The sequence below is a fragment of the Xiphophorus couchianus genome, chromosome 17 (assembly GCF_001444195.1).
Source record: "Xiphophorus couchianus chromosome 17, X_couchianus-1.0, whole genome shotgun sequence".
Lineage (NCBI taxonomy): Eukaryota > Metazoa > Chordata > Actinopteri > Cyprinodontiformes > Poeciliidae > Xiphophorus > Xiphophorus couchianus.
The window spans coordinates 7,575,866-7,598,204 of record NC_040244.1 but is presented as its reverse complement, the minus strand read 5'-3'; the positions used below and the strand labels follow the sequence as shown (position 1 = coordinate 7,598,204).

Here is a 22,339-nt window from a genome sequence, read left to right as displayed (position 1 = left end):
ATACAGTATATATATACAGTATATATATATATATAAGTCCAGTAGCACCAATCCACAATAAGACAATCAAAACTGAGAAATAACATTATGCACTGAGACCCTTTACTGAGATCATTTTTAAACCAAGCTGTGTCTGACTGTGTCAAGAGCTTTTGACAAATAAATAAAAAACTGATGCATACTTTATTTTTTATCAGTACCACTGATAATTTGACACTTTTATTGCTATAATAGTACAAAAGTTACGTACGAGAAGTATGTAATTCTGAGACTTTAATCTCAGAATTCTGACTTTAAATTAATGTTCTCATGCATTGTTTACATTTCTGTCATCAACCCTATTTGCTTCCTGGTGTTCTTCTGCCTTAAAGTTAGAATTATGAGATTAAAATCTGAATACAAAGGGGGATTACTTTTTCATTTGCCTTAATCCTTTTTTGTCGATGGGATTTTATATTGTCCTCCTTTTCTATCATTTCTTAAGGTTACACATTCCAAATATTTATTTTCTGACAGACGGGGCTTTCCGTTAGCTTGATGAACTTTATTGTGAAGGGCTTTTCCGGATGTGACTTTGTCTGCTTGCGGAACTCGGCTGCTGTCGCCTAGTAGCTTCTCTCAGTACCAGCAGTCGCTGCTGCAGCGGATGGACGCGTACAGTGGGCAGCCACATCAACGAGGGACTGCTTTACTATACAGTTAGCTTTCTATCGGAAGTAGCGACATTTTTTTTCAACCTGAGGACATTACATCTGGGTGAAGAAGCAATTTTTCTTTCTTTTTTGTTTTAAAGAAGTCGATTCGCTTCCCTTTTCTTCGCCCCAACACACACACACAAACAGATCGATTGCCCGTCGTATGAAAAAGGGCGTGTGTTCGGGGTGAGGGGTAGTTTGTTGAAGATTTCATGTGGGTATATATGGTGTGTTAGATATTTTTTTTTTCCACACCACCTGGGTCTGAAGGACGTAGTGGAGAATGGGGTGCACGTTGAGTACCGAGGACAAGGCGGCGGTGGAGCGCAGTAAAATGATCGACAGGAATCTGCGGGACGACGGGGAGAAGGCAGCCAGGGAGGTCAAGCTGCTGCTGCTCGGTAAGGAAGAGAGCCGAAGCTGGGGGAGTGTGGACGGGTGGGGACTCGACTAACTTCTTTATGTGTTTGGAAAGAAATTATAATTTATAAAAAGAACTACTGATCAGCAAAAAAACCCCTAAAAAACACTTCATTTTTTGCTTAATGTTAGTTGTGAATTGAAATATTTGGGGGTTTTTTTCCAATCCGCATCGTTAGCACCCCCACCTTTTTTTTTTGCTAGCTCAAGTTAACCGTTAACTCTTCACTTCTTCGTGGTTTAAGACACGGCGAAACATCTGTTTTAACCCTTTTTGTTACTTAAACATCCACTGCTTTGACTTATTCAGTGGTAATGTATCGTTTCGAGTCTTTTTCTTATATTTTGGGGGTTTGACTTGGATTCATTTTAAGTTTTTTCTTTCTTAGTGCCATTAGCCTCCTCTGCAGATCGTTTGACTAAATCCTCCTAACAATGGCACATTTCCTCTAGTAGCAGTGGAAGTCGACTCGGTGCTCATTAGGAGCCCAGGCCTGAGTTATTGTGACTGTGTTTCAATTAGTCTTTTTTAGCTTTTTTTTTGGTTGTAGAGGACATAAGGCCGAGTGTCTGAAGGGCTGAACAGTTTTTCCTTCACTCCATAGTAATGACAGAGGCACAGCCAAATGGGGGCTGAAGGGAGGTTATGGCCACTCCTATAAATATGTATGAAGGCAAATTTAACAAGAGTTGTATGTCAAATACTCTTTAGTATCCAACGAGAGCCCTCAAAAAATATTGAATTCAATCACCTCGATTTTTGCCTTAAAAACTCTTAAACTTGTAAAAAAAAAAAGTTCTTTGTTGACTTTTAATTTAATTTAGATATATTAAATCTATTTATTCGTTTCTCTGTCTTTGATTAGTTGTGTTTTTTCCCGTATTTGAGTTAAATTGATTTGTGTAGTTCTGGTTGAGAAGTTTGGGGATTTTTACATTGTACAGAACTATGAGCATCAGTATGCAGAAGGAATTTATTGCTGAAAATTCAAGTTTGTTGTTCCCACAAAACTATAAAAGAAATATGCTTGTCCTTTTTATTTTTTGTATGAGATCAAAAATATTTTCCTACCATGTCCGAGGATTTTTTTTTTTTTTAAAGGCATACGATTAAAATTTAAAAAAATTTAAACAAACAATTAGACTTTTTTCCCCCGAAATTCCTCTTTATTCAAATTAGATTTTTTATAAATTCAGTTAAGGAAGAGATTCCTAGTTTACTGGGGGAAAACCCCATTTGATTATATGTGTATATTAAATTATGTGGTATTTTGAGTGAAGTGTACAGCTTCCATAATGAAGTCGTACAGAAAGTGGAGTTTTAGAAATTTTAATCTAATGCTTTGGTGCTAACCTTGTCTTTAAAAGAGAAGAATTTTGTACTTACTGTTTTATCTCATTTTTTTATTTTTCCATACCAACATTTTAATGGATTAGGGTTTTTTGCCTCACCACTGGAGACAAAAAAAGAAATAGACCGATATTATTATCTGTATGTCGACTTAATCAACAAAAATACTGCCAACAAATGGCAGATCATACATTACAGATTTAATACAGATTTATTTTTCATATATATTGTTCATTTGTCAATTTTTGTGTTTTTCATAAATATCTGTCATTATTTCATTCCCCATATTATGACATTAGCTTCCTGAAGTTCTGCTTTTGGTTTTTGTGGCCCTCATCAAGCCGCCCCTTTAAGAAAAAACTTCTGGCCGCACCTCTGATAATTATATTTCTGATTTTAAATGCTTGTTTTGGGTTTATCTCAAGTTCAACACTAAGACGTAAACTGAAATCTCTTGTGCAACCAATTCCGTAAATTACATCTGCTGTTGTGAAACAAAGTTTGATTTATCTGAGCCACATAAACAGCAGTTTCTTAGCCCTATTGTCACTTTTCACCTTAAATAACCAAATCTCCTGTCATTACCCTACCATTACTCCTGGGAGTAACTCATTTTGACTGGTTTTGTGCATCCAAATCATTTTCCAAACACCAAGTGTTACGCCTATTATTTCAGTTAAAAAAAAGAAAAAAAAGACCTGTCACACATGCTATTTAAACACACACCACACCCTGTACACACTTGTTCGTGTTGGTGTTATAATCTAATGAATTTTTATGCGAGTTATTTGCATTTGGAAGGCAGTTCTGTGTAAAAGTGTACCATTGCCTGTGTTAGTGGAAACATTTGCTTCCCTTGTAAATAAAATGGCAGCAGGTGAGAAGTTTTCCATGGGTTCCATAGGTAGCTTGCTTTGGGAAGTGTTGACATGCACACATGTTGGTATGTGGGTTAGCAGGACACAAAGTCTGAGACCTGTACCAGTAGCAGGGAAACACCTGACCGAGGCTAAATAATAGGAGTTCTCAGCAGCTTTTCTGGACGTAATTGTGGGCCAGCGCAAGACACACACTATTCCTCATGTGTTTTTTGCTGATCTGTGCAAAAGAAAAAAAAATCCAAAAGATTACTGAGTCGTGCTTCAAAATGCCTAAAGGTTTATTCAAGGTTGGATAAAGTGTCTGTTTTGCCTTGTTGGAGTTTGAAATGAGACCTTTTGGTGTTGAAGGTAAACACATTCCTCCTGCGCTCTGGAACTAGACGGGACTTGCTGATTGAAAGTAAGCAAGTCAGGTCAAGTTGTTGTTAACGTTCCTGAAGGCTTCGGCTCGACTTTTCACTAACCGTTGCATAAACACACAGAAACCATGTGACGCTGCTGCTCCAGTTCATGACAGAACGGCCGGCATAGCGGGTAGCGTGGCGTCGCCTGTCGTTCGTGTTCGATCTGAATGCCGTGGTAACCAGGTAACCCGCTCGGCCTCTTCGGGTTACGGGACTGGACGGAGGCCGCAGAGAGCCTGTAAGATGAGAACATCTAATGAATAGTACATGGGAAAAACACAAAACCAGAGCTAAGAGTCTGCACATAAACAGATGCAGAAAAGGACATTAATGTGGAAGTTGCTGATTCACAAGCAGCTCAGGCATGTTTTACTCTAAGCACATCCTGTCGACGGAGATAAAAAGGTCAACAAAGCTCGTGGATCGAATGTAAATGGGTAGTATGGCTGAAAGGAGGCAGCGGGTTGTGTATCTTGTGGCTTTGACCCCTTTGCTCAATGTGTGTGTACATAAAAATAATCTAGTAAAACACACTTTTGTGTAATATTGGTGTAAGTTACAGAAGAACACATGTTTTGAATCTATCCGATACTGACGTTTGTATTTTTTTTAAAACCCAGATATAAATATACTGAATTACACATTTATTTGATAACTCTGTGCCAGTAGAGCACACTTAAAAACACCAATAGCTTCACAAGCTGGGTTAAACATGAAAAAGCAACTTTAATTTGTTCTGTCAGTGCAATTAAGAGTGTAACAGCCAATGTAAAACAGATAATAAAGAAACTGGAACTGACAAAAACAATAGGTTGACTACGTTGATCATAAATAAACTTTCAAATTATTCAAAAAGTACAATTGGGAATTCTAAATATAAAGTAAAATAAATAAATCTAGAATTTTTTTCAATATCAGGACCAATACAGATATCGACATCGGATCGGTGCGTCTACTTCTACCACCAAAATTCTGTAGCTACACTTTGGACTTTATAGCTGTGAAATGAAGGTTTGTAGAAAATACTGAAGATCTGTTTCTAGTCTTCAGGACATTCAATGTTAGAATATTTCTACCTTAAGCAGAATTAGGACCATCTATTTTCTCCAAAACAGCAGATTAACTGAGATAGAAACTTTTTTGAAATCTTCCCAATCAGACCGAGGGTTATAGGATCGCTTCTTCTTGTTAAATCATTGCAGTTTTTTGGTTGAGGCTTGCATGTTTGGAAAATTATTCCGTCTGGTTTTGGATGCTACGCAGCTGGAAAGTATTTGTGCTTTTGCTGTTTTACTTTTGTAGCTACAAGGCATAACAAGGCAACAAAGTATCATTTTTACAACTGGAAGCAGGTGATTAGCACCTGAAAAACTCAAATATTTGAACTACGACCCCAAACTCCAGAGGAGTTGATGACCAAGCTACAGGGATGCAAAGAGAGAAGGAGGAAGTTCAAACCATCTCTTTCATCGATCGGGCAAGAATCACATCTCAGACTCTGTGGTCTTTCTGCCAGACAGAGATTAAAGTGGGTGTGGCAAAAGCAAATGAGGTGCATTAGCAGAGTTCAGGACATAATCAGACATATCGTCTCTTCCTGGCAAGACTGGCTTCACAACCTTTTGAAGATACTTGGATGACATGAATTACAACGTATTTTTTATAAAATCCAATTTAAAAATTGGATTTTTAAATTCCAATTTCTATTCCACTACAACTAATAGCCAGTTGTTAAATGCGTTGCCTTTGTTCATCTTAAAGCAAAACGAGAGATTCTCAGCAGCCAGAAATGTTAACATTAGCTTAAGTCTTTATTAAGCTAGGCCTGGGTTTATTTAAGTGGAATTACAATCCCTACTTAGACATATTTAAATCCAGCAGTGATTTCATGATTTTTTTATATGTATTGCAAACTATTAGCATTTTAGGCTAACAGTTTTAGGCATGATATAAAATGTGTTCCTTCCCATTTCTTCACATCAAAAAATCTGTATTTTATTTTTGTTGTTTTTGTTCATTTCTACATCCATTTAAACCCATAAACAATTTCTACCCATGCACTGAAATACTTCTGTTTATTTATTTTTATGGTTAATGTTCTAAATTATGGGTGTATTATATTTAAAATTTGTAGGAGTTTAATAGATAACTATATTTAACTATTTTAGTTCTGATCACCATTAAGGACTACTGATCAAACCAAAATAGGTGACGACTTGTTGGTACATATAATTTACAACAGTATTATGGCCATTTTTCTTCATGATAAACATGAACAGAATATAAAAAATTACTTTAAAACATAATTTTTATAATGTGGATGGAAAATGGCCTAAAGTGAAAATACCAAAGCGAAAGTAGCCAGTGTGGAAGTGGTGAAATTAGCACCACTTCCACAGATGTTTTAATGTTTAATTCCATTAAAACATCTGTTCAGCGTCACATCTGCAGCTCAGACTCACTGCTGCCCCCACAGGCTGGCTGTGGGAGCTACACACAGTAAGCACAACGCTGTGCCCACATTCAGGCGGTGCTGGGTTGATTTCTCTTGCTGGTGGTGGCTGTTTGGCTCTGGTATCATTATGACATAAAGCTGAAATTAGCATTTGAAATGACAGAATTTTTGCGTATTACCTTCTGCCTGTCAACGTTTTCACGAAGCTCTCCTCTTCGTTTTGTTCCCGCCGTATTCCCATCTTCTCCAGGACCCAATTATCCTGCTATTCATATCTACACACTGAAATAGATTACAATCTCCTCAGCCTAATTACTCTTTCTATAACTGTTATGCAACTGTGGGCAGAATTTATTAATAGCCCCTGGTGTTTCACTGACTTTTTTTATTGTACTCCTTTGGATGTCCCCCAGTTCTTTGTTTTAAAATTGACGCAACAAGCAGCCAGATCAAACTTTCTGTCTTTTTTTTTTTTGCTCGTTGGCAGCTGGAACCCTGTGATTAACCGCGGTCATTTCTCCCCGTTGGGTAGCACCGCTTGCCAGCTTCTGGAAACCTTCACCAGTGACTCATGCTTGAATCCACCCAGAGGGAGATGTAGGCAAAAAAAAGAGGAATCGGATAGCGAGCAAGAGGAACAATCAATCATAAAGGAAGAAAAAAAAGACTTCCGGGGGACAGAAAGAATGTAAAAGAGGAATAGAGATGCGTAAGACTGGAAAAAAAGCTGCTAATGTGTCGAGGACATTGAGCCAACTCTACAAGCGTTTATCTTGATGCTGAAAAATGAAGGGAATTTTCCGCGATTAACGTTTCTCCAGGTGTGCTTTTTGTTTTAAATCACAGTTTGTGACATAAAAAAACCCTGGAGCTTGGAGTTGCGGCAGGCCGGACAGAATCGACTCCTGTTTCTCTCTGGAAGAAGCCCACCGAAAGGGGCTCAGATTCTCCCAAAATAACCCCAACCAGAAACAGAAAGCAGCTGCTGCAGCGGTTTGGGTCGGCTGCAGCCTTTAGGTGGGCGTATCAAAGCTGCGGCGCGTAACGAGACTCCTTCAGAAAGGGCCCCGATAAGGTCAGATCTTTGAAGAAACTTCCAGACTTTGTAGAAGGACACACCCTTTAATGGCACCACTGGTGTTTCGTTATCACAACACATGGCTCACGTCTCTTCTATCAATCTGATTCGGATGCAAATTTGATGGGATTAGTCCAAATTTCACCGCTGAAAAGCCCATAAAGCAGCTGTGAACACATTTCTTTGGTTCTGCCAAGAATCTTTCATTTATTAAATTTACAGCGCTGGCCGTATTTAACGCATTTATTCACAATTTTGCAGGAAATACTAAATTAAAGCAGCTCTGTCGGTATGCAGAGTGTGTGTGGCCCTGTTAGTGGCTCCCAGGCAGCCAGAGATGGGGCCAGCTGACCAGTGAACCGTGTTCAGCCAGGCAACGCCGCGGACGCCAATGTGTGGTCCCTCAGGGATTCACAGCGCCGCGTGTTTGGCCTCGTAGGGCGTAGCGCGCACACACAGACAGAGCAACACTGGAGCACTGACATATGATCAGGATATGTGTCCTCAGGTGATAATCACTCTGCTTTACTTCACATCTGTTGCCATGACGAAAGAGATGCAGTAGTTTGCTAAAGCAGTTCCAGATTTTGTCGCCACAAACCGCAATGCGTTTCATTTTGATTTTATGAGAGAAGATACAGCAGGCCATGATTGTGAGGTTGGGTTTGCAAAATAAAAGCTGAAAAGTGTGGTGTGCATGTGTATTCAGCCTGACTGGTAAGGAGAGCATTAATTAAAGCAAATTAGCACTGACTCTAACCTCCTGTCGCAATTAATCAATTAACTCCATGCTAAATTAAAATTAGCATGATGACTTCCTTTGATTTATGTTTTTAAAGGGAAGTTATGTTTACAGAGACGACATAATGTTTTCAGTTGTGTGTGGTCCTTATCTCCATTTTATTTGTTTTTGGTTATTTTGTATTGTTTAAAATATCTTCTAGTTTCTGTCATCTTTGAAAGGACAAACTTGACTTATTATGCAATTATTGATATATGATTTGAAAATGGTCTCTAAAAACAACAATATTATAATTTATCACAATAATTACTTGGAGAATTTATTGTCCAGTAAGAGTTGTTGTTGTGAAAGGCCTAGTGGCAGCATAATGTTGTGTGGAAGTGATTTTTTTATTAGGAACAGAGAATTTGGTCAGCAAATAAATGGATCTCAATCCTTTTAAATCCTGCTAGAATCTGCAGAACACTGCAGAGTTTGTCACATAAAGTTATGATTAAATCAAGGTGATCGCATCCTTGAAAAGTCTTAAATTCTTTAGAAAGGGAAGTTTCCAGAAACATGTTATTCACAGGTCTTAAATGTGGTCTTGACAGGACTATTCAACTTTGTATATTCAGTGTAAAGAAAATTCTGATGGGACTTTTCTGTCAGGCAAAAGGTTTGGTCGCACTCAGATAGTTGAGGCTACCCTTGGGTATGTTAGCAGCTAGCTAAATAGCTCTTTGCAGCAACTGTGCAAATGTATCACCAGTTGGTCTTAAATTTCTTTCTTAAATGAGTTGGTGAAATTTGCAGCAACTCTGACAATACATAGACGTTTGTGGTTTAATGGTGTGAAATACTTTGCAAAACACTTTCTCCTTTGTGCATGAAGCTACTTCATGTTTAAACAAAACTAACTTGGCAAAAGGGCATTGTGACTTTTATTTTTGCACCTACATTGAAAGTGGAACTAAAATAAGTATGTTTTACACAAGCACTCACGGTTTTTTCGGGTCTTTTTTCTGTGACTGGATCAGGAGGTGACAGAAATGGTAGAAGTCATCGTGTGGTTCCACTTCCCCATATCCTGTTTCTAGAGTAAAGAGAAGCTGTGACTTTTCCCTGGAGCTTCAGTGTAACACGAGGACGCTGCTGCAGCTGAGCAGACCTAATGTAGCCGATGGTAAAGCTCATTAGCGCGAGTCGAACAGGAAATGTTTTGGATGGGGGCCTTGCTTCGTAAAGACGGGGGCAGCAGGTGGTCAACATGGCTCCCACTCCGTCCTGAAAGGAGCCAAAGCAGTTGCCATGACACTCTGAGTGATCTGCACGGCCTCCTCTGCGGCGCCTCATCGGTCAACTTAACTGTCTGATTAGTCAACAAGCTCACAAGGCCTCGCCGCCTCTCCACTGACACTGCGTTTCCCTTTTTTCCCCTCACACGTCAACAGCAATCTATTCGTCTAACCCCGAGCCTTTGTGCCCAGACAGCACGACGATAACATTCCTACCACGCAGTGAGTCGGCGTGTTCAATATAAGTTCCAGCAACGGGAAACGAAAGTCGTCTTAGCGAGTCTTTTTAGGTTGAGTCGTGGAAACGAGTTGAACACCTTTCTTCTAATTGTTTTCGCTCTAACAAGAGTTTCTTGTGTTTTCCAGGTGCTGGGGAATCAGGGAAAAGCACAATTGTCAAGCAGATGAAGTGAGTGTCATTTTACTACAACATCTAATTGTTTTATTTTAAAATACATCGAGTAAAGTCACTTAAAAAATACAAAATACAGGCTGGACAGAGATTACTGTGCAGCAGGAAGGTTGTGGGTTCAAATCCCAGAGTTCTCTCTGGGTACTCCGCCTTTCTCCCAGGTTGATTGGCCTTTCTAAATGACTCTTAGGGGTTAGTGTGTGTGGAACAAAAGGAAAAAAATAGGACTTAAACAATTAATCAGAAGAATTAATCGATTATCAAAATAATTGCCAACTAATCTTTTTATTGTTTAATTGTTAACTGAAGTTTACAGACTCAAAAAACCATTTGCTGAAAGAATTAGACACTCAGAGTAGTAATTGCACCAAAACTGTGTAAAAAAATATATATATATTGCATTTAAGAATAAAAAAAGTCCTAATTCGTCTGTAATTATGTACAACCCAGAACTCCATAAGTGACAGTCTTGGCTTCACCGGGTTCAGATTCTGTAATAAAACATTTTTAAAAAGTCGAGCAGGAACGGCTGAGCTTTTCGAAGCATTTTTAAAAAATATATATTTAACTGCAGATGCATCCTTAGCTACAAATGTTCAAGTGTTCATTAATGGAATATTACTACATTAAAATAAAAAGTCAATAGAATTTTTCTTATTTAAAAAAAAAGGAATTAAAGTATTTGTTCATCTTTTAATGCATTTCTAACATTGTATAAATTAAAAAGCTGCAGAATGTGCCAGGTTTTTTTCATTCATTTAATCAAATAATAATCTGAATAATAGCCAACTACCTGGTGGTGAGTTGGCTCCGGTGGTGGGGGCGAAAGCCGGTCAGACCTGGCAGGCCCAAACGTGTTGTGAGGGTCTGCTGGGAACGTCTGGCGGAATCCCCTGTGAGACGGAGCTTTAACTCCCATCTCCGGCAAAGCTTCGAACACGTCCCGGGGGAGGTGGGGGACATGGAGTCTGAGTGGACCGTGTTCCGTGCCTCCATTGTTGAGGCGGCCGATCGGAGCTGTGGCCGCAAGGTTGTCGGTGCCTGTCGCGGCGGCAACCCTCGAACCCGTTGGTGGACACCTTCGGTGAGGGATGCCGTCAGGCTGAAGAAGGAGTCCTATCGGGCCTTTTTTGCCTGTGGGACTCCGGAAGCAGCTGATGGGTACCGGCGGGCGAAGCGGCATGCGGCTCGGGCGGTTGCTGAGGCAAAAACTCGGGCGTGGGAGGAGTTTGGAGAGGCCATGGAGAAAGACTTCCGCACGGCTTCGAGGCGATTCTGGTCCACCATCCGGCGTCTCGGGGGGGGAAGCGGTGCAGCACCAACACTGTTTATAGTGGGGATGGTGTGCTGCTGACCTCTACTCGGGACGTTGTGGGCCGGTGGGCAGAGTACTTCGAAGACCTCCTCAATCCCACCAACATGCCTTCCACTGAGGAAGCGGAGCCTGGGGACTCTGGGTTGGGCTCTCCAATCTCTGGGGACGAGGTCGCCGAGGTGGTTAAAAAGCTCCTAGGTGGCAAGGCCCCGGGGGTGGATGAGATCCGCCCGGAGTTCCTTAAGGCTCTGGATGTTGTAGGGTTGTGTTGGTTGACGCGACTCTGCAGTATCGCATGGACATCGGGGGCAGTTCCCCTGGATTGGCAGACTGGGGTGGTGGTCCCCCTGTTCAAAAAGGGAGACCGGAGGGTGTGCTCCAATTATAGAGGGGTCACACTCTTAAGCCTCCCTGGCAAGGTCTATTCAGGGGTCCTGGAGAGGAGGGTCCGTCGGATAGTCGAACCTCGGATTCAGGAAGAGCAGTGTGGTTTTCGTCCTGGTCGTGGAACACTGGACCAGCTCTACACCCTCGGCAGGGTCCTGGAGGGTGCATGGGAGTTCGCCCAACCAGTCTACATGTGTTTTGTGGACTTGGAGAAGGCGTTCGACCGTGTCCCTCGGGGAGCCCTGTGGGGGGTTCTCCGGGAGTATGGGGTACCGGGCCCTTTGATACGGGCTGTCAGGTCCCTGTATGACCGGTGTCAGAGTCTGGTCCGCATTGCCGGCAGTAAGTCGGGCTCGTTTCCGGTGAGAGTTGGACTCCGCCAGGGCTGCCCTTTGTCACCGATTCTGTTCATCACTTTCATGGACAGAATTTCTAGGCGCAGCCAAGGTGTTGAGGGGATCCGATTTGGTGGCCTTAGGATCTCATCTCTGCTTTTCGCAGACGATGTGGTCCTTTTGGCTTCATCAGATCGTGATCTGCAGCTCTCGCTGGATCGGTTCGCAGCCGAGTGTGAAGCGGCCGGGATGGGGATCAGTGCCTCCAAATCCGAGGCCATGGTCTTGAGCCGGAAAAGGGTAGAGTGCCTTCTCCGGGTCAGGGGGGGTGTCCTGCCCCAAGTGGAGGAGTTTAAGTATCTCGGGATCTTGTTCACGAATGGGGGAAGAAGGGAGCGGGAGATCGACAGGCGGATTGGCGCAGCGTCTGCTGTCAAGCGGGCGCTGTACCGGTCCGTCGTGGTGAAGAGAGAGCTGAGCCAAAAAGCGAAGCTCTCGATTTACCGGTCGATCTACGTTCCCACCCTCATCTATGGTCATGAGCTTTGGGTCATGACCGAAAGAACGAGATCGCGGATACAAGCGGCCGAAATGGGTTTTCTCCGTAGGGTGGCTGGGCTCTCCCTTAGAGATAGGGTGAGAAGCTCAGTCATCCGGGAGGGACTCAGAGTAGAGCCGCTGCTCCTTCACATCGAGAGGAGCCAGTTGAGGTGGCTTGGGCATCTGGTCAGGATGCCTCCTGGACGCCTCCTTGGTGAGGTGTTCCGGGCACGTCGCACCGGGAGGAGGCCCCGGGGAAGACCCAGGACACGCTGGAGGGACTATGTCTCTCGGCTGGCCTGGGAACGCCTCGGGATTCCCCCGGAGGAGCTAGAAGAAGTGGCTGGGGAGAGGGAAGTCTGGGCCTCCCTTCTGAAGCTGCTACCCCCGCGACCCGACCTCGGATAAGCGGAAGAAGATGGATGGATGGATAGAATAGCCAACTACAATAATTGTCAATTGCAGGCCTAAAAAATTTTTTATTGTCATTAATGTTTTTGCTAAACATAATTTTTTTGGGTTTTTTTGCAACCAAAATCCATGAGATGTGTAAAATAAACAGTAGTTTACACCACAGGACATGATCTAGTCTCTGTTTCTGGATTGAAGTGAAACTGGCAGCTAAAATGAATCCCGTCTACTGACGCCAAATGAATCACATTTTACAGTCACAATTTTAGAAATATCCTCAGTAAATATCAATGCACCAGAAACTTTTATTCTCCTTTGTTTCTACTCTGTTCTTTTTGGATTTGTGGCGTATTAACCACAGCAGCCGTGAGTCAAATGTTTTCATTGGCAGCTAAATATTGAGAAAAAACTTTTTTTCCCCTTTTTTCTTTATCTTTCAAAGCTGAGCTGAAGGACTCGCATGCAGCACTAGATAGATTGTGTCTTTTTGAGAAAGAAAAGTGAACAAACAGGTGGAGATAACATTTGCTGCAGGGCTGTCAGCTCGCTCACGCTCAGCAGGAGCCGCATGCTGCCGACGCTTTTCACAGGAGAAAACAACACGGATCACAGAGTTCTGCTGTCCGGGGTGTTGTTTGGGTTAGTTACTTATTTACAGACAAACGATGAAGGTCCTGTACGTTTCCAGGATCACTGAGAAATCTCTCAAAGTCTGGAATCTGATGGATCGGATTATCTGGATTAGTAGGAAAAGGAAATTAAACTGGAAAAACTGACATTCCAGGAATTGATCCTTTAGTTTTGCTCATCAGCCCATCTATTTTCTATCAGTTATTCATCTGCCTTTGATTATGAAGCTTCTTCATAAACAATTAACTCTTTTATTTATATCATCCATCCATTCCATTTCCCACCATGTCCATTTATTCTTCCGTCTAATCATCTGTTCATCATCTATCTACCCTAATTGACTAATTTATTGATTATATATGATTGCAGATTGTCATTATTACACCACGGCTCCTTCATCTCCAGTTTTTAAAGCTAACGGAAAATCAAATGTAGATTTCAACACATAAAATCTACTATTATCTTTGGACGGGCTGAACATGAGTTTTTTACTATAATGGTAACTCAATAAGACAATTTCCAGAATTCACATCTTCTGTATATCAAGAAAGCGAAAATATAATTACCAACATACTTTCTAGAAGAAAATCACACTCTAATACGAAACTGCAGAACATTTAAGGCTCTAATCTTACATTGTTTACATTCTTTTGAAGCTTTTATCTAAATACGATGGAACCGAACGCGTCTGTGGGGAAAGAAAAACTCCCTAAAAGATGATCAAATAAAAGAGAAAAATGTTTGTGTTTTTTTCCCCCCGTTTTGCAGAATCATCCATGAAGCGGGTTACTCAGAAGAGGAGTGTAAGCAGTACAAGGCTGTGGTCTACAGCAACACCATCCAGTCCATCATCGCCATCATCAGAGCCATGGGACGCCTCAAGATTGACTTCGGTGAAGCTGCAAGAGCCGTGAGTGATGGGAGGGAGTCGGATCCGAGCCGGAAATCTGAATTTATGAAGCACTTTTACAGCCTCCTTTACATCCTACCTGCGTTTTCTCTTTACAAAAAAACAAAAAAAAAACACCTGCATGTCTGTTCCAGAAATGAGCATTTCAGTTTGACGTGTTTAGTTTTCCTTCTGATGGCGGACGAATGTGTTTTCGTGTTGCCAGGACGACGCCCGGCAGCTGTTCGTCCTGGCCGGCTCGGCGGAGGAAGGCTTCATGACGGCCGAACTCGCCGGCGTCATCAAGCGGCTCTGGGTGGACCGGGGAGTCCAGGCCTGCTTCAGCCGCTCGCGCGAATATCAGCTCAACGACTCGGCGGCATAGTGAGTCACACAAACGCACACAAACAAATGGGCGGCTTGATAATCGGCTGGTTCACCAGATCGGTGAGTCACTCGCAGCGAGGACGCCGCGATCCGCTGGGTTTATGTGAAATTGCTGGCGTTTGGGTGCAAACAAACAGAAAAGGTGCTTCTGCAGCCGAGCAGACGCTGAAACGGAGCCGCAGCATCTGTCTGGACTTTTACTCTGTCAATATTTACCTTCCCCTGTCAAGCTAAAAGAGCAAAGCTTCCAAACGCCGCTTAATCTTTGACCTTACACTTCAGTACAGCATGCTTTTTAGAAAACACACAGCAGTTCGCTTCCCCCTGAAGCTAAAGTTTGTGATATTGGGCAATCTGAAACAAATGATATTATCACAAAACAACTTTTTTTTTTTTTTTTTTTTTTTAAGAGCAGCTTTGTTTTGTTGCTCTGAAGCAAACACAAGCTGTTCTGCTGCAGGTCACTGCTGGATCATTAGTTCCTCCAGTCCCACTTCCATGTGTTGGAAGACAAAAGAAGGCTTACAGATTTTTTTATAACCTCAATGTAAAGAGTTTGAGTCATAAAATATTTGTTATGTAATAAATAGATTCAGCAAGCGAAAACTAAAAGTTTCAGCAGTTTGAGGAATTTAAAGAATGTAAGACAAGGTTTTCCCCAAAAAACCTGCCAAGCCCGCCGTGGTATCAGAATATAAATATGCACCACACTGTTTGGATTTTTGGTCATTTTGTTATTATCCTTCCACTTAACTTTATGTTGCTCTATCAGATAAAATCCCAAACATAATATGTTTATTTTGGTGATTTTAATGTGACAAAATGTAGGAAACATCCGCCATGGTTTGAATACTTTCCCCAGGCAGTGTGAGCTGATCGGTGTGTGTTTTTAGTAGCTGTGAGCTCCCAGGTGGGGTCCTGGGGGACCACAGCAGGTTCTGGCAGAATGTGGGCCAGCCCCCCAGACAGATAGCCAGTCCATTACCGGCCTCACACATCGGGAGCTTCCTGTCCAGCTACACATTGTCCTACAGTGGGAGGGACTGGAGCAGCCACTAGGAAGCTACTGACCACTGGGAAAACAATACACACACACAGACACACACACCGAGCTGAAAAGAGCAGAGATTAGATTAACAACTGGGCTCCTGTTTGTTGAGGCAAAGCTTTGGCCACTGAGTTAATGGGGTATTGTTTAAGTTTGACAAAAGGAATTGTTGCACTGAACGTCTTCTGGGCTTTTATTTCACCAAAGATGGAATCATCTGCTTGTTTTAAAACTTTAACTGCAAAATGTTCTGCTGGCGTTCAGCCGACTCCCTGTAGCTCAGAAAATAGACTTTTAAATAGTATTTTTAGTTTCTAAATCACTGAATGGCTTAGCACCACAACACACTAAAGATCTGCCGCTGTTGTATCAACATGGAGAAGCAGCATTCAGCTTCTATGCACCACAAATCTGGAACAAATTTCCAGAAAACTGCAAAACAGCCGAAACAGTTCCTTTAAATTGAGACTAAAAATCCACCTGTTTAAAGATTTTTTTTTCTTTTTGAAACATTAATCAACAATCTGGTGTGTAACTATGGCAAAATGTAATGCTTCAATTGTGTGCTCTATGAATGTGTATTTTTGTGTTTTTATGATTTAAAGTACTTCGAACTGTACAAATAAAATTTGATTTATAGAAACGTGATTTTAGTTGCTTTAAATTGATCACATTTGGTGCCAGAGGTGGGTAGAAATTAGCTACATTTACTTATTGCCATTAACATGAGTAACGTTTTGAAAAAATGTACTTTTAGGAGTATTTTTATTACTTTAAGGAATTTTATTATGAAGCATCACTACTCTTATATGAGCTTATTTTAATCAAATGTTTACCAGACAGTTTTTGTTAGTTTAATAAGTTTTATATTTAATGAAGTTGTTGTTTTTGTTGTCAGATATTATTTTGTAATTATGTAAATTGTTATCATTTTGGTCTTGAAAATACTAGTCTGGATGATGTAATTTTTAAATATTAAGGGATGTTTTGTTGCCTTTTACCAAATACTTTTTTTTACTCTTGTCACTTCTTGAGCAGCTACTTCTTACTTTTACTTTAGTAAAAACATGCAGGAGTACTTTGGTATAATTTTAGCCACTCTACCCACCTCTGGTTGGTGCAGATGAAGAAACGCTCGCCTCATTTCCTGCACTCTTTCGCTCTCTGTTTACATTCCTCTTCCCTGTGTCCCGCTCTCAGCTACTTGAACGATCTGGACAGGATATCCCAGCCCACTTACATCCCGACCCAGCAGGACGTCCTGAGGACCCGAGTCAAAACCACGGGCATCGTAGAGACGCACTTTACCTTCAAAGACCTTCACTTCAAGTGAGAACCTTGGCAGGGTTTTTGACTCAAACGCTTAATTAGCTTTTTTTTTTTTTCTTCCTGTCACTGACTCATCTCCACCATAGAAACTCACTTTGAACACGTACAGCTGTAGGTTTATGACAGACTCAGGGTGTTGCGCACATCAGCGGTGACTCAGTCGGGGCCTTTTGTTGACGCCGTAGACGGGAAGTGAAGGGGGGCGGAGGGGCAGCAGGCGCGATGATGTCACGATTGCAGGGATTGTTGGCGATTTCAGCATCACTGGTGATTAGATCAGAAATGGAACAATGAAAGCGCTTAAAGCGGTGAAAGCTTTATTTATTTAATCTTTCTGGCTTTATTTACAAGCAAATGTGGACCTGAGCTGCTAGTATCTGTTTTATAAGCTGTAATTAAAATTTTTGGTGCTTTTATTGACATTTACCTGCAAAGCCGTGAGTCTGATTTGAGAAAAACAGCATTAGGTATAGGGGTTCACAAAAACGCTAAATAAAAACAAAAACCAATAAAGAAAACACTCCGAAATGACAAAAACCTTGAGTCAATACACAATTTATCCATCTAAATACAGTAAAGTGTTTCTTCAAGAACAGATTTAAAGATATTAATCAAGTTTATCTTCCTGTTGACCTTACAAAATGAATTACTAAATATTCAGAAGATCATTGCGAAATAAGCAGAGGTCTGCTTATTTCTGCCCTCTGTTTGCATTTTACATTTAAAGCTATTACTAATAAAACATAAATACATATTCAATACACTACGAGGCTGTTAGAAAGCCTTTAAGTTAAATGACAATAATAAAATAGCACAAGATGGCAAAATACTGAAATATTTCTTACCCAAATGATTCCAATGCTAAAGTTTACAGTCTCTGTGTTTGGATCAATATGGGAGAAAAAAAATCACACAGTGTGACATTTTCCAGCCTTTAATTTCAGTAAATAAAACTGAAATGTAAAACAAACAGACAAAAAACTCACAAAAAACAAAGTACCGGTATGTGCCACTACTGCTGCAATGTTTACTTCTGAGTCAAAGAGCAAAGGTCAGAGTTACCCGGATTATATCTAACCCAAAGCAGCAACAAACTTGCACTCGGTGTGTTTTTGTTACTGTCCTTCAGTTTCTGCAGAGTTCTGGTTGTTTGGTGTCTTCCTGGCAAAAAAAGCTCAACTATTAAAATTGCATAATGGTAACTGTTGTATTTAAAGACCCAATAATCAGCGAATTATTGGATAATCCTTCTGAATTATTAAAAAAACATAACTACTAAATTTACAAAGTAAAATAAAACCAATTTTACTTTGGTTGCTAATGTTAACTAATAATATTGAAGATTTACAGCATATAGTCTATAATTATAGATTTCACAGAAAAAAGTCAATATGTTCAGTTTTCTTTCTGGGAGGAAAAAGGCTCTCGGCAGTTAATGAAGATTTGACTGTTGTTGTTTTTTAAAAACAAAGACAAAATGGTCATATCTGCAGTTCTTGTATTAGCGGTTAGCATGTGTAGCCTTCCTGTTATTTGATAAAGCGTGGCTCTCTGTTTAATAAAGCACATTTTTTGCTTCGTGTTTTGGCACCTCACTCTTCATTATTCACTATTAGCTTCTTTTCTGACCTCTGTTATCGTTAGCATGACATGTTGGCTCTCAGGTCTGGTGCATTCAGTAACCTGATAAAGATGGGATTTATGGGTTTTTGACCGATAAAGTTGAAAATTAGATAATTCTAGTTTTCTTTTTTTTCATAAAAGATTGAGTGAAATCACAAAAATGTTTTGTGTGTGTGATCATTTTACTGGTTGTGTAGTTTGCGGTAATGCTGCTGTCTGCTCACCAGAATGTTTGACGTCGGCGGTCAGCGATCTGAGAGGAAGAAGTGGATCCATTGCTTCGAGGGCGTGACGGCCATCATCTTCTGCGTGGCGCTGAGCGACTACGACCTGGTGCTGGCCGAGGATGAGGAGATGGTTGGTGAAACAGAGGATAGATCATTCTTTATGGATCACTGAACACAGCTCATAACTTTCTTCTTCTTTTTTTTTTACCCTTCAGAACCGAATGCATGAGAGTATGAAGCTGTTTGACAGCATCTGCAACAACAAGTGGTTCACAGACACTTCCATCATCCTCTTCCTCAACAAGAAGGATCTGTTTGAGGAGAAAATCAAGAAGAGTCCCCTCACTATCTGCTACCCTGAATATGCAGGTAAGACACGGGCTGAATCCAAATGCATGCCACACTTTTCAGATACTTATTTCTGGAAGAAAAAATGATAAAACTTGTAAATCACCCAAACTCCCAGTAAAATAAATTGACATTTGTCATTTTAATAGTGGTATGGATACTTCTGCAAGGCTCTGCATACTAGGGCTGGGCAACAAGAAAGTTATATCACAATATTTTACAGTACTATTGTGATAACAATAAACAATAAATATTTATTACTTCTTTTTAGGTAACTAGTTGTGAATGAATAGCACAATAATTATAGGTCCATAAACACAAATTGAGCTAATCACTTTTACTAATGAAGTGTGATTTGTATTATCACACTGCTCACAGTAAATGCATTTAATCTGATTTTTTAAGTTTATTGATATTTGTTGATACTCTCATTGAACAAACAATTGTAGGGGTTTAAACATTTTTAATTAGATTTTTCATGTCAACATTGACAAGAAATTTATCATGATAAATGATAAACGTACGATAAATGCCCACCTGTATCGCACATTATTACAAAGTCTTAAATTTATGTATTTAAAATTAAGACCTTAAAATGTCTTAAATTCATTTAACAAAAATAAGTTGGCCTTAAATATGCTAATATTTACAGGTCTTATATTTTGTTGAAGGACTATTTAATATGTTACTTTCCTAAAAAACACTTTTTGCCAAAAGTGTTTTTTTTTTTGTGCCTAAATCTTTTAGGAACGTGACAATATTCTATGTAGTTAAAATTTTTCTCATGCACGCTTTACTGTCTCGCAAAAACTTGAGTCGTGTGCAGTTGCTGTTACCGCCAACTAGCTGCTAATATAACCTTACTAGCTAACTAGCAAAGTTAAAGCTAGCTAGCTTTTACATAAGTGCAAATCTATTTGGCTGGACGATGTAGCTCACTTCTGTTGACAGAATGTGCAGTTTCTTATAAACATTTCTGTAGTGACAAAGGTCTTAAATAGTCTTAAAAAGTCTTTGATTGGAGTTATTAAGACCTGCAGAAACCCTGATGCGTTTTGGTTGCCTCTTTTTGGGCGATGTGTTCCTTCGCCATCCTTACGCCCGTCTGGCATTCCTCAGGCTCAAACACGTACGAGGAAGCGGCCGCCTATATCCAGTGTCAGTTCGAGGACCTGAACAAGAGGAAGGACACCAAGGAGATTTACACCCACTTCACCTGCGCCACAGACACCAAGAACGTGCAGTTCGTCTTCGACGCCGTCACCGATGTCATCATCAAGAACAACCTGAAAGACTGCGGCCTTTTCTGAGCGACGAGGACGACCTGCTTTTGGTAGGAATTTACCATTTATTTCTTTTATATTTCTCAAGGCTTTAATTTAGATTTTTTTATTTTCTCCATGTGGGTGCGTAGAGAAGCGTTGGTGCCAGGGTCGAGCTCTGCCTCTCCATCCATCATTCTTTCATGTCTCCTTTCTCCTCAGGCGGTGGAGCCAGCTCATTGTGCATCTTTTGTAGAGAGGATGAGAAGAGGATCAGTGATGGACCAGTGCTGTACTATACGCCACTTTTAACAGCTTTATTTATGTTTCTGTCTCGGACCATTCTCAACTAGCATTATTACATTTGTGTAGGCTGTTTGTATCAATGTAAAAGCATCACTTGTCCTTTTTTTAAAATGTTTGAATCTTTGTTTTTCATTTCCAAGGAGTAGGAGATTTCAGCGTTCTTTGCCGCCATTTCTGGAAACGGAAACCTTGCCGTTGGTTGGAAAAGCTCCTTTTTTTTCTCTTTTTTTTTCCCAAAACCACAAAACAAGGATGGAGGAAAGCGGAACAATTCCGAGTCCAGTTCGTTGGTACCTGTGCCTTCGCATGCCTTTTACTGCGGTCATAGTCTCGATGCTTGTTCTGTTGCCTGCTGAAGTTGTTCTATACATACAAACGTAAACTGTTTTCATACATTAGTGTCTCTACTATCTTCTTTGTGCACATCACTGAGCTGTTAGGAGGGGGAAAATATCTGTAGGTTCAAGGCGTTCAACATGTAGCCTCTTCAGTCCTTCTAGCCCCGCCCCCTTTGCATTCCACCTGTCATGACATTCGAAGGCCTTTCCGGCCAATCAGAGCTCAACACTGAGATGTATATTGTTACATTTAGCCCACAAATCTGGGGCTCTGGTTTTTAAACTGTACAAAAACATATATCAAATGTTCCCAATCATTCAGAAAGCGGTTAGTCAAGGCACTGAGCGTTTAATATACTCAAGTATTTTAAGTACAGAGACCAGGTTTGTCACATTTTATTGTATATTTTAACATATTTTAGAAGATTTTGGATTGTTGTAAAGTTGAGGGTGAAGCGATGTAAGCCATTTTGGAATTTTGAGTATGTGCTTAGAGATGAAAGCATTCCCTCTATTTAAAGAGAAGTGTGACAGTCGGGTTGTTTCTCTGCGGTCCAGAGGAGAGACCACACACACACACACACACACACACACACACAAGTAAACAAGCCCAGGTCTTTTCATGTAAAGAAACTGCCACAACTGTCTCTGTATGTGTATGTTCTTCATGTAAAGAGAATCTTTGTAGACTCATCTCCCTTATTTTGCTAATAAAAAACATTTACAAACCATTAATTGTTGTTTTGTGTCTGTTGTAGCGTTTTAAGAGCTGCATTAAACAGTGTGATTATATTTTAAACAGCTTGGTTTATCCAAAACTCTGTTGCGTTGAATTATCTTTAATGCACATTTAGAGAACAAATGAGATTCTCTACTAATTTTGCATCACTAAAATAACTTTACCTTCTTTAAAGTTGGGTATGTAACTTTTATTTTTAAAAAACGTTTTTTTTACAGTTGTTAAAAGGAACAGACAAAAATCAATTGTATAAATAAATGCAATCCCTTTTTTTATTTATATTTTGAATTTACAGAATTTTACAGAGGAACCTAATTTTGTTTAAATATAAACTGATGGAATTTGATACAGAATTGAACCTTATAGAAATGTCTTAAATAAATGTTCTATTTGTTTACACAATTCCTGTCGTCACAAAAGTTCAACAGAACCTCTGGACCATTCGAATGGAAAAATTAGTCCATTCACATCTCTATGTCCTGATATTACAAAAAAGATAATCAATGAAAA

General features: G+C 40.4%; 1 protein-coding gene across 1 annotated transcript; it reads left to right on the top strand.

Annotated features, from left to right (window-relative positions):
- The first annotated feature begins 609 nt into the window (after window positions 1-609).
- gnai1 (guanine nucleotide binding protein (G protein), alpha inhibiting activity polypeptide 1) lies at window positions 610-21,825 on the top strand. Its single transcript, XM_028043880.1, has 9 exons — window positions 610-1,096; window positions 9,670-9,712; window positions 14,102-14,243; window positions 14,449-14,606; window positions 16,858-16,986; window positions 18,837-18,966; window positions 19,052-19,205; window positions 20,304-20,517; window positions 20,669-21,825. The coding sequence occupies exons 1-8, from the start codon at window positions 979-981 to the stop codon at window positions 20,492-20,494; spliced, it is 1,065 nt and encodes a 354-aa protein (XP_027899681.1). The 5' UTR covers window positions 610-978; the 3' UTR covers window positions 20,495-20,517; window positions 20,669-21,825.
- Window positions 21,826-22,339: the final 514 nt, after the last annotated feature.

Coding starts and splice junctions, on each gene's coding strand:
- gnai1 (XM_028043880.1), top strand. CDS start 979: ATGGGGTGCACGTTGAGTACCGAGGACAAGGCGGCGGTGGAGCGCAGT. Junction 18,967..19,051: donor TGGCCGAGGATGAGGAGATG/GTTGGTGAAACA, acceptor TTTACCCTTCAG/AACCGAATGCATGAGAGTAT. Junction 19,206..20,303: donor CTGCTACCCTGAATATGCAG/GTAAGACACGGG, acceptor GGCATTCCTCAG/GCTCAAACACGTACGAGGAA.